This window comes from Arvicola amphibius, chromosome 6 (assembly GCF_903992535.2).
Source record: "Arvicola amphibius chromosome 6, mArvAmp1.2, whole genome shotgun sequence".
NCBI lineage: Eukaryota > Metazoa > Chordata > Mammalia > Rodentia > Cricetidae > Arvicola > Arvicola amphibius.
The window spans coordinates 101,189,481-101,203,424 of record NC_052052.2 but is presented as its reverse complement, the minus strand read 5'-3'; the positions used below and the strand labels follow the sequence as shown (position 1 = coordinate 101,203,424).

At 41.0% G+C, this 13,944-nt stretch overlaps 1 protein-coding gene across 2 annotated transcripts in view; it reads left to right on the top strand.

Moving 5' to 3' along the window:
• Positions 1-11,403, top strand: part of Prpf18 (pre-mRNA processing factor 18) — a 32,098-nt gene extending 20,695 nt beyond the window's left edge. Inside the window, exons 10-11 of one of the 2 annotated variants that reach the window (XM_038333245.2) lie at positions 3,835-3,988; positions 9,245-11,403. In XM_038333245.2, the coding sequence (XP_038189173.1) occupies positions 3,835-3,988; positions 9,245-9,315 (225 nt within the window). In that variant the 3' untranslated portion in view covers positions 9,316-11,403. The remainder of the gene's footprint in view (positions 1-3,834; positions 3,989-9,244) is intronic. The other variant, XM_038333246.2, reaches the window with a different exon arrangement.
• The last annotated feature ends 2,541 nt before the right edge of the window (positions 11,404-13,944 follow it).

The window sequence follows — 13,944 nt, the reverse complement described above, 5'->3', positions numbered from 1 at the left end:
AACTCAGGGCATTGGACTTGCACAGCAATTGCTTTTACCAAACCATCTTGAAGGCCCTGCTCTAACATTAATTCTCCAAACCTAAAATCTAAAATGTAAGAAAAGGGTTATGCTAGTTCCCTTATCTGTGTGGAGTGTGTTCAACAGCCTCCTGTGGATACCTGGAACATTGGATAATACTGAACCCTACATATACTACCCCACAGCCCACATACATATTTCAACTATGATAAAGTTTAATTTATTAATTAGGCTGAGTAAGAAATTAACAACACAAACTAGACATGGTGACATATGCCTGTAATCCCAGTACTCAATAGGTGGAGTTAGGATAGTCTTGTTCTGAGCCAGCTTGGAATAAAGGACAGGAGGGAGAGCATGTCTCAGAGGAGGTAGGGGAGATAGTTTATAATCGGAGGAGGAGCAGAAGAGGGAGATTGTTAGTAACTGATTATAAAGGAACAGTTGTAACTATATTCTGTAATGAAAGTCATGTGATTATGGCCTCCCTGGAAACTGGTACTCTGCCCTCTGTGATAATGTGAAGTATCATTTCTGCATAAGAAGATGAGGTGAGGTTGGTGATTTATTCGATGTCATGTTGAGTAAATGGTGGAAGCTGCTGTTGAGCTTCTGCTGATCCTGTGAAAGGAGCCATGATGATAACCATCGACTAAAGGTAGCCGGAGTGTGGAGACTAAAGCCCCACGTAAGGGGACGTGCGCACAGTGAGTAGGGCGTACACCGGAGGATATAGGGGAGTTCGGTGCTGATGAGCACTTGTGTTTATGACAGCTTCATGGCAAAGGACACCAGTGACTTTCATACATGATGGAAAGAAGGGAAATCATTATGCATTTAGCTTTTTTAACACTGAAATAAAACTGTTGGAATTTGCTTTGTTTTGTGTAGTCCAGGCCAGCTTCAAACACACTGCCTCCACTTCCTGAGTGCTTGAGTTATTAATATGAACCATAGTCCAGCTTGCCTTTTTAAAAAAATACATCAAATGAGTTCATAAGAAAAAACTGGGAGTTTAGTGAAGACAACGAATTTAGAGTGTTTTATAATAATGGGACTTGCAATGTGGATTTAGTGTATGCTCATCTAAGAAGATATGGAAAGTGAAGTCTTGTTTCAGTGTATATCATTATTTTTAAGTGGCATATGAAAATATTTTTTAATTATGTTTTATCAAGTCTGAAGTATTTATAGTTTTCTTGAAGTTATGCATGCCTCATACAAACTTGTTTGCACTGAGCTAAACTTTTCTGAAAACTCTATGTGAATAAAAAACAAAATTAACTATATCTAGCTTTGGCAAACTGTCACAAATCCCAGATTGTGTGTAACAACTTGCCGGGTAGCGGTTCTTAAACTTGAAGATGAGCTTTGGAAGTTTACTTAAAATTTGCTTAAAAGCATAAAGTGTATTCAGATGAGGGGCCAGAGCACAGTTATTACCATATTCATGAATTATCTTTGTTTGTATTTTAGTTCCAAGTGCTGAATGTTAATTTTGTGGCATACTTTATGCCTTATTCACATACATTAGCATTTAAAGACATTTCAACCTGACTCCCCACTGTGAATTGTGCAGTTTGTAGAGTTCAAATACACTTGGGTAAATTCAAAAAGACATTTTCATTCTTTAAGTTTTAAATGACATTATGTTCTTATTGTGTGTGTGTATGTGGGGCGGGTGGCATGTGCCGCGGTGCCCTGTAAAGGTCAGAGTATCCTCTCCTTCTGCCTTTATGTGGGTTCCAGGGATCTAACTCAGGTCATTAGACTTGGCTGCAGGTACCCCTGCCTGCTGAACATCGCCCTGGCTTCATTTTCATTTCTTAATAACCACCGATGACTGTAGTAAAGGCAAAAGCTTTGAGTTAAAAAAAGTCTTTTTTTTCTAATTAAATATAATTTCTAAGGATTAAATTTGCTAATCATGCTCATTTATACCATGGCTGCATTATAATGCTTAAAAGTTCATACAGTTAAATAATTTTAAAGACAGCATTTCTTGTAGACAAGGGTGTGGTTTCTGCTTCCTCTCCTAGACTCTTTTTCTTACACACACACACACACACACACACACCTGTCTCTATATACATCTTTCTATACCTATGTCTATGTGTATTTATTATTTATTTAAGAAGATTTCTGGTTTATTTTGAAGCTCTGTAATGACCTGGTCTTCAAACCTTCCTTTGTAACAATGTTCTTTGATTCTTTCCTTGTTTAAGATACTTCCTCTGGGAAAACTTTTAGGTTTGTTGTCGTGGCACTTAAATAAAACTACTAAACTAAAATTTGAAAAGGGATGTGGGCTGGAGAGATTGCTCAGTGGTTAAAAAACACTGATTGTTCTTCCTAAGGTCCTGATTCCAATTCCCAGCAACCACATGCTGGCTCCCTACCATTTATCATGGGATCTGATGCCCTCTTCTGGCATGCAAGCATACATGCAGACAAAGCACTCATACATAAAAAAAACACCCCTTTAATCCCAGCACCATAAAAAAACACCCCTTTAATCCCAGCACTCGGGAGGCAGAGGCAGGCTGATCTCTGTGAGTTCAAGGCCAGCCTGGTCTACAAGAGCTAGTTCCAGGACAGGCCCCAAAACTACAGAGAAATCCTGTCTCGAAAAACCAAAAAAAAAAAATCAGCATGTTGCTTGAAGTTCAAATCAAGGTGTGACAGACCTTTTTTTTTTTCAGGGTCAGTTACTAAGTATCTTTGTGCTTCCTGTGAACTTCACCAGCAGCCAAAGGCTGCATTCCAGAGACAGTTATTAAGAATAAGGTGGTTTTATAGATCAGTTTGTGACCCCTGGCAAATGTATAAGCTGCATGAAGATATTGATAAGGAGACCATGTGAAATCATTTGATAATTACTTTTTTAAAAAATACACCTCAAGAAATGCTGTATTGTTTAAAATATATAACCTTAATTCTACAGCCCAGTGATTCTGGATAATGTACCTTATTAAAAATTAAAATTGGCAGCTCAAGGCCAGCCTGGTCTACAGAGTGAGTTCCAGGACAGCCAGAGTTGTTAAATAGAGAAACCCTTTCTCGAAAAACAAAACAAAACAAAAAACCCAGAAAAACAAATTAAGATTAGGTCTAGAGCGTTCCTAGTATATTCAGCACATTCCTTCATGCTTGCCTTGTACCTAGGTCCCCTCTTCCCATCAGTCAGTGCTACTCTTCTTTTTAATTATTCATTTATAATAATTTACGTCTCTGAGTTCCAGTTTTGAGCTGTCATGTGGGTACTAGAGGAACCAAAAATGGTTCCTCTGCAAGAGTAGCCAGTGCTCTTAACCACTACGCCATCTCCCCAACCCCCTAGTTAGTGCTACTCTTGATTTAGAAGTCTTTCCTAGTTTTGCCTGTGACTGAACGCCATATAAATGGAAACTTAGAATGTGTGAAATGATTCTTATTTTTATTTGAAATACTAGCACAACACGTTTTAGGAAATGTGGTGGAGAGCAATTCAGGAGGCTGTTTGCTGAATATGACTTCATCCTCTGGCTTTTATGCAAACCTCTGTAGACTGTGGATGTTGTTTGAAGTGCTCTGTTCTTCACAAGATTAAATACACCACAGGGAGTTTTCTCACCAGGCAGATCAAACAAAAGCTGTGTAGCTTATTAGCTTACCTAAGTCTGCTTGTTAGCTTTAAATTTGCTGGTGATAACTTCAAGGATGGTTCATTCCTCCAAATACAGAGGAAACCTTTGGACCAGATTTTGGAAAAGCTTCTTTTACACAAATTATAGAAACTTGATTATTTAGAGTCTATAATTTGGTCATTTCTAGAGGCCTTCTGGCAGTGTTGTATGGAAAGACAGTCAGAAGGAAGCCGAGAAGAAAAGTGGCAGCACCTCCCCTGCCAGTGCTTCTCCCAGACGGCCTCCTACCTCGCTCTGTGAGCACTGGCCGCTTCCTTCTCCCTGTGGCTTCCATGGGGCAGGTATGAAGGAACTGGGGTTGTTTTGTAGTGGGACAAGTTTCAGATGTGTTTTCTCTACAGAGTTCCTGCTGCATCCCTCTGCCTCAGGCCTTCGCTTCCCCCAAGTGGCTGTCTCCAGACATTTGCTGTGTCTCTTCTCTTGCCTTTTTAGAGTGTGACCTGGCCAAGGTCTCAAGATTGCCAACTCCAGGGTCTTGTACTATCCCCTTGTTGGCCCTGAGCTCTGCCAGCCCTTTGTGAAGTCCTTGGACCTGCCCATTGGATTATCAGTTCAAGTTTTTGCTCTGCTTCCTGTTGGTATCCTTCCTGCACTCGTCACACAGATGGTCATCCTAGAAAGTTTTTTCTAAGCTTTTGCTGTCACACAAGGACAGCTGTCCTTAAGACCCTCTGGCAAGTTTTCAGTAATCTTAAATTCACTAATTTTTTGGTATCCCAACATTTTATCTCAGGCTTTGGCTATTTTATCTGTAATAGCATTGCCCAGCCTTGTGGAACATTTTATATATTTATATTATTTATATCTTGCCAATATACTCACCTTATGCCAAAATTAGTATAATATGAACTTTCATTCCTCCAGTAGGTAATCATAGCTTGACTTGCACATTGTATACATCACAGTATAGTTATTGGTGAGTATTCTTCATATGTTAGTACTCAGATTATACATGACACATTTACAGGTCAGGTGTCTTCATGCTGAAGCTTCCAAGTCTTAGCTGAGGTAATTTTTAAGTGGCAAGTTGTTGCACGGTGAGAACCTCCTACCCATGCGGTACGTTCCGGTGGTGTATTTTACACTGCATTTTCAGAAGAAAACACACGCTGGCATTTTACACGGTGCTGCCCTTTAATACCATGGAACACTAGCGTGCTGATATAAACTGTGCAGTGTGTGCATTGTTGCTTTCAGCAGCTCAGATGATAGGAAACAGTATATGTTTTACCCCACCAAATCTCATTGCCAGCCACAGGCTTGAGAGGAAATAGGCCAGATCAACCTCTGCAATAAATACCTGATGACCATATGAATGAAATCTCCCCTCAGATTAGAGCAAAGCAGATCACTCACATCTCAGGAGTTAGTCTCATCGTGCCTCTTTTCATTAGGAGTGCCTAAACTAGGACGGAGTGAAGTCCCTTAAATTATAAAGGAAGTAATTTCCAGCTCAGTTTCCTAAATTCTCAGTCGGAGATGGAGTTAGGGTAATGACATTTCTGGCAGGCAAGGCTTCACAAATGTGACCTTTGACATAGATCCCTGGAGTCTTAATCACAGTTTGCACAGTGCTTCCAGAAGGCAACAGTAGGAGGAGGAAGATACTGCCATTTCTCTTTGACACATGCGGCTCTGAGACAGAAAGGCATGTTCTCAGTCACTTGCTAGTAAGACATGGGGTTAGGTTTGAGCCTGGACTGTCTTCCCTCTGTTGGTAGTGTGCTACTTCTGTCTGAGGATAGGTAGTGTGCTACTTCTGTCTGAGGATAGCCTCCACTAAAATGAGGGAAGCAAACCACACAATCCAGGAATTGCAATCAAGCGTAGAGCAAGGTGAGAGGAATTCCAAGGCTGAAGGTGATGGATGTCCTGGCGGTAGCAGTACATGACAAGGAACAGAACGGAACAGAGGGACTGGATGATCCCAGCACAAAATGGAAACGATGAACTTTAAAGGGGAGCAGACCTACAAAAGGAGTGGTCATCATAATACCGTGTGGCTTACATAAAGGACACGTGTGGCATTTCTAATAACTGATTTAGGGAGGATGGGTAAGAAAATATGTTGTGTGTATACATGCGTGGGGCCAGTGGGCATGACATAAGCTCATTAAATCCTCCTAATTTCATAGAGTCAGTAGGAGATCCTCAAGGAGAAAGTGGTGTGGAAGTGTTTGCCTCTGTGCCCTGGAGTTGGGGGTAGGAAGGAGCAAGGCTGACGAATACTAATTTCATGACCCATCTGTGCTATTTACACAACATGAACTCAGACCCCAGGATTGTCCTTTTCTCTTTCTGTCACAATTCATTCCTACTTTCAAGTCTCAGTGATTCTATATTGAAAGGTCTGGGGACTGTCCTCTTCTGGGTGCCATTTGGGACAGCCACTAACCTCTCTCCTGTGAATTTTTGCAGTGTCTCCTCCGAGTTTGTCCTTGCTGCCTTTGATTTTCTTCAGCACCTACACTGTTGCAGTTAGAATACAGCTTATGTTGCTCAGTATGATATTAGCTCTCTTACTGTCAGAGTCAGAAGTCCAGCCACAAACACCCTCACTGTTTCCACAGCTCCTACTACTGTTGGATGGATGGATCTTGTCTGTCTTGCCTTATTACTCGGGGTGTGGGTTTCTTGTTTTTCTCCTGGCTTGTTTGTTTTTTGTTTTTGTTTTTTCAGAGTTTAGCATAGTGCTTGATATACAGTAGAAAATACTTAGAACAGCTGTTCAAATAAATATGTTTTTATAAGAATATAAAGTCAGGTGGCACATATGACTGTAGAGATATCAGTCCACAGGAGGCTGAGGCAGAAGGATTACAAGTTTGTGCCCAGGGCTGTCGAATGATTTAGAAGTCCGTTAAAATATCAATGGCTCTTAGCTGTTTGCTTGTTATGATGAGTTACACTGTTGTCCTGCTTATCCACCCACAGCAATGTGAAAAGGGAAACTAAGGGACTCTAGCTGAAAAGACTTGTTTCCTTTTGGGAAAAACAAAAACAAAACCCGTACCATGTCTTGAGAATGACACACTATTAAAAATCCATGCTAACCTATCAATCCTTATTACAAGGATTTATAGTAGTGTCCCTGGTTAGGGCTTGTGACTGTGCCTGTTCTTAGACTCTTGAGTGTAAAGGCACCTCATAAATGTGTCTCCATGGAGCAGCTTGCCTGAAGTTCTAGTTAAGGAACGTTCCCTGACTCCTTGTTCAGAACAGTTCATGACATGCTTGGCTGCAGACTGAAGCCCCTGTGTCTCATCTTTCCTAACTGCACCTCTCTTCCATCTATTCTGTCAGGACACTTAGAGATGCCAAATCAGTGATGTCATGTGTCTTTTCCATAGCTACAGTTCAAATTTTGCACACTTATGATTAGAGCTCAACAGTAGGGGAAGTTGGGAGTATGGATTTAAAAGGACACTGTGCTTTTGTTTCCTGGCCATCCAGACCCGAATAATCACACAAACTACATTAATTACAACACCATCTGGCCAACAGCTCAGGTGTATTCCTAGCTAGCGCTTGCATCTTAAATTCATTTCTGTTATTTTATGTTTTACCACGAGGCTTGTGGTTTGTTACCTCACATCTTGCTTCTTGGGCAGCTACATGGCGTCTGCCTGACTCTGCCTTCTTTCTCCCTGCATTCAGTTTAGCTTTTCTGCCTAACTATATTCTGCCCTGCTATAGGCCAAAGCAACTTCTTTTTTAACCAATGGGAAAACATCTTCATAGCATACAGAGGGAAATCCCACATCATGTGGAACTGAAGTTCTTTATCCTAAAGCAGATATCTGGCTAGTGGGAGAAATACGAGGAGCAAAGTAAATTATGGGCTCTCCTTCCCACTGCTGGGAAGCCGTTTACCATAGAAATCAGTGGAAAGATAACCTTTCCACATTTTGATTCTTAACAAGCTCGACATGGACAGTGTTTGGATCTGGGGAAGACTCAATGTTTCAACATCATGTTCCAGATGTTGTGTCTATTAGATCATAGCTCAGTTCACAGTAGTTGATATCTGTGTTAGCAGTTTCTACTAGGAACAAACTGATTTAGTTTGTTTTTGGTAATTTCAGTGAGTTTCTGAGAGTTACTTGGTATGGGCACAACAGTAAACATGTTGTGAGCTCCAGACCAGCCTGGGCTGCTTGTTTGACCCTGACTAAAATTATAGACAAAAAACTAAAGCAAAAATAAAGTTGTTTGAATATTTAGAGTTAAAAGATTTCTAAATAATGGAATTTTAGGTATCCAATGCTATTTTAATCTTTCTTCCTAGATTGCCAGCTGTTTTCTTCTGTTACCATTTCATATAACTGTGCCCTGTAGTTTCTTCCCACTGGGTCATGAATCTCTTGTTTAAAGTTGTCCTATCTTGTCAGTTAGAGAGAAGAAGGTGGATTTGAGAAGAATACAACATAAAATACCAGGCAATATGCTACATGTTCATTTATAGCCAGTGCTACTATTTTAGACCTAAGTTTTATTATTTTTCTTACTGTGATGGGAACTGGGTGGTTTTAATTTTTGTGAACTTAAATGAGAAGCCATAAAATAATTTGGTTAAAAAATTGGTATGTACTATAAATCATTAAAATTAAACATTGCTGTTATCTGTCCTTGTTTTAATAACTAGCCAATAATGTCATAAAGATTTTAGTAAGGCATTTAACAAACATTTCTTGCAAACAGGGAAATTTGGAAATTGATTAAACAATTAGTAAGATTATTTTCTGATTGTAAACTCTTCTCTAGTTTATTCTCATAGAGAGATCGATGGTGGGTTGCTGTAAGCTTCTGCCGTTGCCCTTGGCCTGTTTGTAAGGGATACAAAGAATTTGTATACAGGTTGGGAAGACATTTTTTAATCTAGTAGTGGATGAGAAAGCCAAGAAAAATAACTAAAATCTAATGGCCAACTAAGAATTTTAAAGGGTCAGATCAGAGGATAAGTTGAAAGGAAACATCACCTGCAGTGGTTGTCCTGAGCATTTAGGGCTTAATTCTTGGAGCCTGTTTGAGGAGGGCTGAATTGTTAGGTGGTAGTTAGTGCATTTTTACTGCTGTAAATACTCCATTTGTCTGAGTGTTCATATATTCAAATGTAGATGGAAAACTATTATTTCCAGGTTTCTTGCTCCTAATTTCTTTTGTTTTAAAAAGTTTCAAACAAAAAGTAGTTATATAGATGTAAAATTTCCATGATTTGAGTGGATGAGGTCATTTTTTTATTTATCGCAGTGGTTTCTATAGTTTCTTTAACTCTGGAGATGGGGAAAACTTTTCTGAGAGAACCACATCCTTGAACATGCTTCTCTCCACCCCGACTCAGATGCCTAACATCACAGCCCTTAGAATGCATGTTTTTCATTGATAGAGTTGTGATAAGCAGTGCCCATGAATAAATATTGATCTAGGAATCCTTCTGAGTCGAATTGATGGTGATGCTTTATTTTGGTAGGGACATTGACTAAGACAGGTAGAATAGCTCAGTTGTGTCATAATGGACCTTTATTTTATGCTCTTAGGGACTGAAGAGGTTAATGACAATTTGCCAAAAGCACTTCCCTACGGACCCATCCAAATGTGTGGAGTATAATGCGCTATGAGATGCATGCACACTGTGCACATAACATGTGCACATAGCAAGGAGCCTAGGCAAGCAGCATGTGGACTTCTGGACTTACCACCGCAACAAAGGAAGAGTTCCTCAGGAGAGTGCCATCGGATACAAGTCTTGTTGGTTTAAGAACCGTGTTGGTTTTCATATGGTATTAGACTTCTAACATATTTATGTGTGTTGTTTTCATTTTAATCAGTTGAAAAATTAAGTCCTAAAGCTATTATCCATAGTGTAGATGTGTAGACAACAACCACCAGAAGGGGGTTTGAAATGACCTTTCTCCCCAGGACCCAAAATATGTCATTGGATAATTAGAAACATTTGAGGTCAGGTTTAAACTTTCTGTAAATTATCGTGATTTGCACATTTTCCTCTTATATAGTATTTACAGAAAATATTTTTTTTGTATTTCAACAAAAGTGTCATACCATTGAAATGTTCCTTTACAGTTCTTAAATATTTTGTGGACTTTTGTCATCTTGCAATAGAATGTAAATGCTACTGTTAAGTGTTATTTTTTATTGTGTTTCAGACTTGCTTTTGTTTCTAAGCAGAGTATATTTTAGTATTTGTCATCTTTCTGAACAGATAGGGTTAATAGATAGAAGGCTGGAGAGCACAGACGGGCAATTACACCAGCATACGTTCAGAACACCAGCGCATCCAGGTGAGGGTGAGGAGATAGACATTGGGGTCAGCAGAGAGTGGCAGCCTTAAGATGGGAAAGCTGAAGAGGGTGGAGGTCCTGGCTTCGCCATGCCACACTCGGTCCTCACTCCGATCTCACCAAATGAGGACTTGCTCAGTGTCGACCTTTGGTCATTGTGCCCACTCCTGGCTGCAGCGCTGACAGGACTGGGTTGTTAGGTGACAGGTTGCGGGGAGCATTAGAGAAGCAAGAGTGGTGGGCCACACGAGGACTGGCAGCTTCTCAGCTCCATGCGCTGACAGAACAGCAGTGGACAAGTGCTTTCATCTTACCGGGCTTTCGCTTCCTTCTCTGACATTGATAAGAGCACACACACCTCACGTCGTTATTGTGTGAGTAAAATGTTGAGCCTGCCGCCTGGGGGAGGACAAGATATCATTATTGCCTGGCATATATTCTTACTACAGTGTAGACCAAGGGCCGTTATGGGCCCTGCCCTGTGGCTACAGTGGGATAGTATGTACTTGTGTGGTAACAACAATAATGATTGTAGTAGCAGCAAGTAGTAAATGTGGAATCGTTAAGTTTTGCCTGTCTTTACTTGCATCTAGGTCCAGGTTTAGAGTTGCAGAGAATGGGAGCCCAAGGCTGCTGGAGGTGGCTGAGAGTCACAGTTGCTATGGTCCCTCTTTAGAAAGAGTGAAAGCCACTTTTGGCTTCTTGAGGTCCAAGGCTGTGCATAGATAGGACAGTCTCTGCCAGTTACTTGCAGGGAGGTAGGTGTCTGTCTTGATCTGACTCAGTGTCATCGTTGTTCCCCCCACACAATGTAGGAGTCTTTTCTTATGATTAAATTGGGTAGAACTTTGAGGGAATTTATTTGACAATGAGAAACCTTGATGAGATGTGCAACAAGTCCCTACCTGTGACCTGTGGTTTTGTTATGAAGGTCTTTATGAACATTACAGGATAATGCCTTATTATAAATATTACTGGATAATAACTTATTATCGCTGTCATGACACAACATGGTAAGTGATTTTATGTTGTCTTCCTTTCTGTTGTTAGTGTTCCACATGAAGAAGAAACTATCATGCAACTTCAGTACTTCCTAAACTTGATCAGTGTAGGCTGGTTTTGGTTTTGGTTTTGTTTTGTTTTAAGAGGAGGGTATGTACTCTACAGGATTATGATGTGACTTTAGTCTTTCTGAGTTTGGGTGGAAGGAAGCATGTTTAAATATGTGGCTTTCAGAAAAGTTTTTTATGTCTGAAATTAAAGAAGCTATATAGATACTTCTGGGATATGTAGAAAATGATATTTCATTTAAGTCATGGAAATTTTACTTCTGCATCTACTCTATATATTTTGTTTCAGATTTTTTAAAACAATAAAGATATACTTTTCATTTTAAACCGTCACAGTTCTAATTAACTATATTTCTTCCTGCCTCCCCATCCTTCCATTCACAAGAACTGGGATTTTCTGTATTCAAATTTAATAAAAAACACTTTTTTCCTTTGGAAATGAGTGCAGGTGCTCCTTGACTCAATGTAGTCCTGATCATATAGGTGAACACACAGTCCATTGAAAATGCATTTCATGCCTGTAACTTAATCAGCTTGATCTAGACTGTCTTAAATGTGTTTAGAACACTTGGCCTGTGGCTAGGTAAAGCCATCCAACACAGATCCCATTTCTATACTTAAGCATTAAAGTTCATGTACTATTTTGGATGTTGTATGCTGCTATAGATTAGTGTCTTTTTTTTTTTTTTTTTTTTTTTTTTTTCTGAAGATCAAGTTAGAGGGATGCTTGTGGAGGAACCACTACCCAGCATCAAGAGAAGATTGTCCTGTGTGTGGCTGGCTGGGGAAGAGACCCACAAGTTAGTGTTCCAGAGTAGTTTCTACAGTGCTTTCTGCTGTCACTTGGTGGAAGGTGAGAACATGTAATTGGAGACTCAGCTGACAGATTTTTTTGTCATTGTAACAGCCTGTAGGGGGCAGTCTAGAATAGCAGTGATTTTAGTGTTTAGGGGGTGGGGACTAAGGAAATAAAGCAGGGGCCTTGTCAAGATATTGTAGGAGGGAGAGTGAGGTCCTGGGAGAGCAGAAGGAGGCAGGCAGTGGTCAGGAACAGAACTGGGGAATCTGTCATGTGCCTGCAGGGACTGGGAAGTAGCCCGATAGTGGTAGGCCTTGTAGTTTGGAGCCCTTCCTTCTGGCGCTTTTTAACCTAGTTCAGTACTTGGACCACTCTGGAGTTTGACCTTAGTAAATCATTTCAGGATGCAAACCTTTGTTATTGCTGTTGAAAAGGAATTTTGGAAGTCAACAGCCTGGGAAAGATGAGATAGGTTTCCTCAGTCTTTGTGGGGCTTAGATTTGGGCATTCATGTCTGGTTCCTTTCCTGGCCTACAGCCTCACTAATGCCTCTCCACAGAAGGGAGGCCTGAGTGAAAGGGAATCTCGAGTTGAGCTTGAAGTTTCTTCTGTCTGGGCATCTTGAGCAGATAATTTAATGGATTGTACCGTCTCCCTGCTGCAGTCTTCTCCCACGAAGCCCCTGAAAGCATAACTTTATCCTCTAGAAATTTATGGTATGGCATCATATTGGGAATCTTGAGGCGAGAAGCACTTTCTCACGGTGTGTTGACGGAAAGGTTTCCAGCTGTCCGGAGAGCCGAGGCCAGCGCAGTCTCCAGAGGGTCACTTTGGGAAACTGCTGTGGCAACTGGTTTTCATCCCAGGCTCTGCAGTTGCACTGACTTAATTTTAGCCACTGGAACTTTAATGGTTAACAATAACCCAAAGTCTTTTGAAATTTTAAAAACAAGTTCTGGCGGTGTGGAATAGCTAGGGAGTGCTGTGTGCTGGCTAGCAGCAACAGCTGTGTGGGAGCTAACCCAGCCAAGATTCTGGAGTTGTGCTCATTACAAAAAAGGGTTTAGACAATGGCCAAAATAGTTTACTACTAAAACATTGACTATTTGTGTATTTTCCACATTTTAAACTGGGATACTTTACCCAGCATGCTTGAACTAATCCGTGCCCCGCCGATTATGGCTGTATTTTAACTAGGCCACTTCTCTTTGTTTAGCTTCTTCCCTGTCCCTAAGCTCTGCTCTGAAATCACTGTCAGCCACCCCTGTCCCGCCTCATTGGCCAGGCTTAATGCATACCTTCACGCAAAGGAGAGCAGCGGCTCCAGCTCCAGAGTTTCCATTTTCTTTTTGGGTGTTACTTAGTGATCTCAGCTTCATTCACTAAGCTTCCTGCATGGCAGCTAAGTCATTCCCACGGGCTTGCAGCTGCAGCTTTACAATCTGCCAAAACCAAATTGCCTTTGCACTGGGAGTGCTCTCCTTTGAAGACTCAGAAAACGTTATGACCTACGGGTGTTGCAGCCTGGGCTTGGTGGAGACTTTCTGTCCTGTGAAGGAGTTGAAGTTGTAGATTGGAGTGTTTCTGACACTCACAGCAAGCAGTGAATGCTTCAAGGCCCAGTATCATACAGACACACATGTATAGGACAGGAACAAGCACTGCCTGGCCGTGTTGGATGTGTTCCTAGTCTGGATTTTGTTTGTTGATTTTTTTTTTTTTGGTGTTTTGTTAGTGATAGTGGTGGGTGGTGGTTGTTGATGTTATTGGTGGTAGGTGTGGTAGTTGGTGGTGGTGGTGGTGGTGTGTGTGTGTGTGTGTGTGTGTGCGCACATGTTGCAACATGTGAAGATCTCAGAAGGCAACCTCAGGCAGTTCTCATCTTCCACTTTGTTCGAGACAGTAGGATCTCATGTTTGCCTCTACGTGCTCCAGGCTAGCTGGCACACAAGGTTCTGGGGTTCTTCCCCACCTCCAATCCTTTTATAGGAGTGCTGTAGTTACAGGTTCATTACTGTGTGTGTATCCAGCTTCTGTGTGGATTTTAGGAATTCAGACCCAGGTCCTCA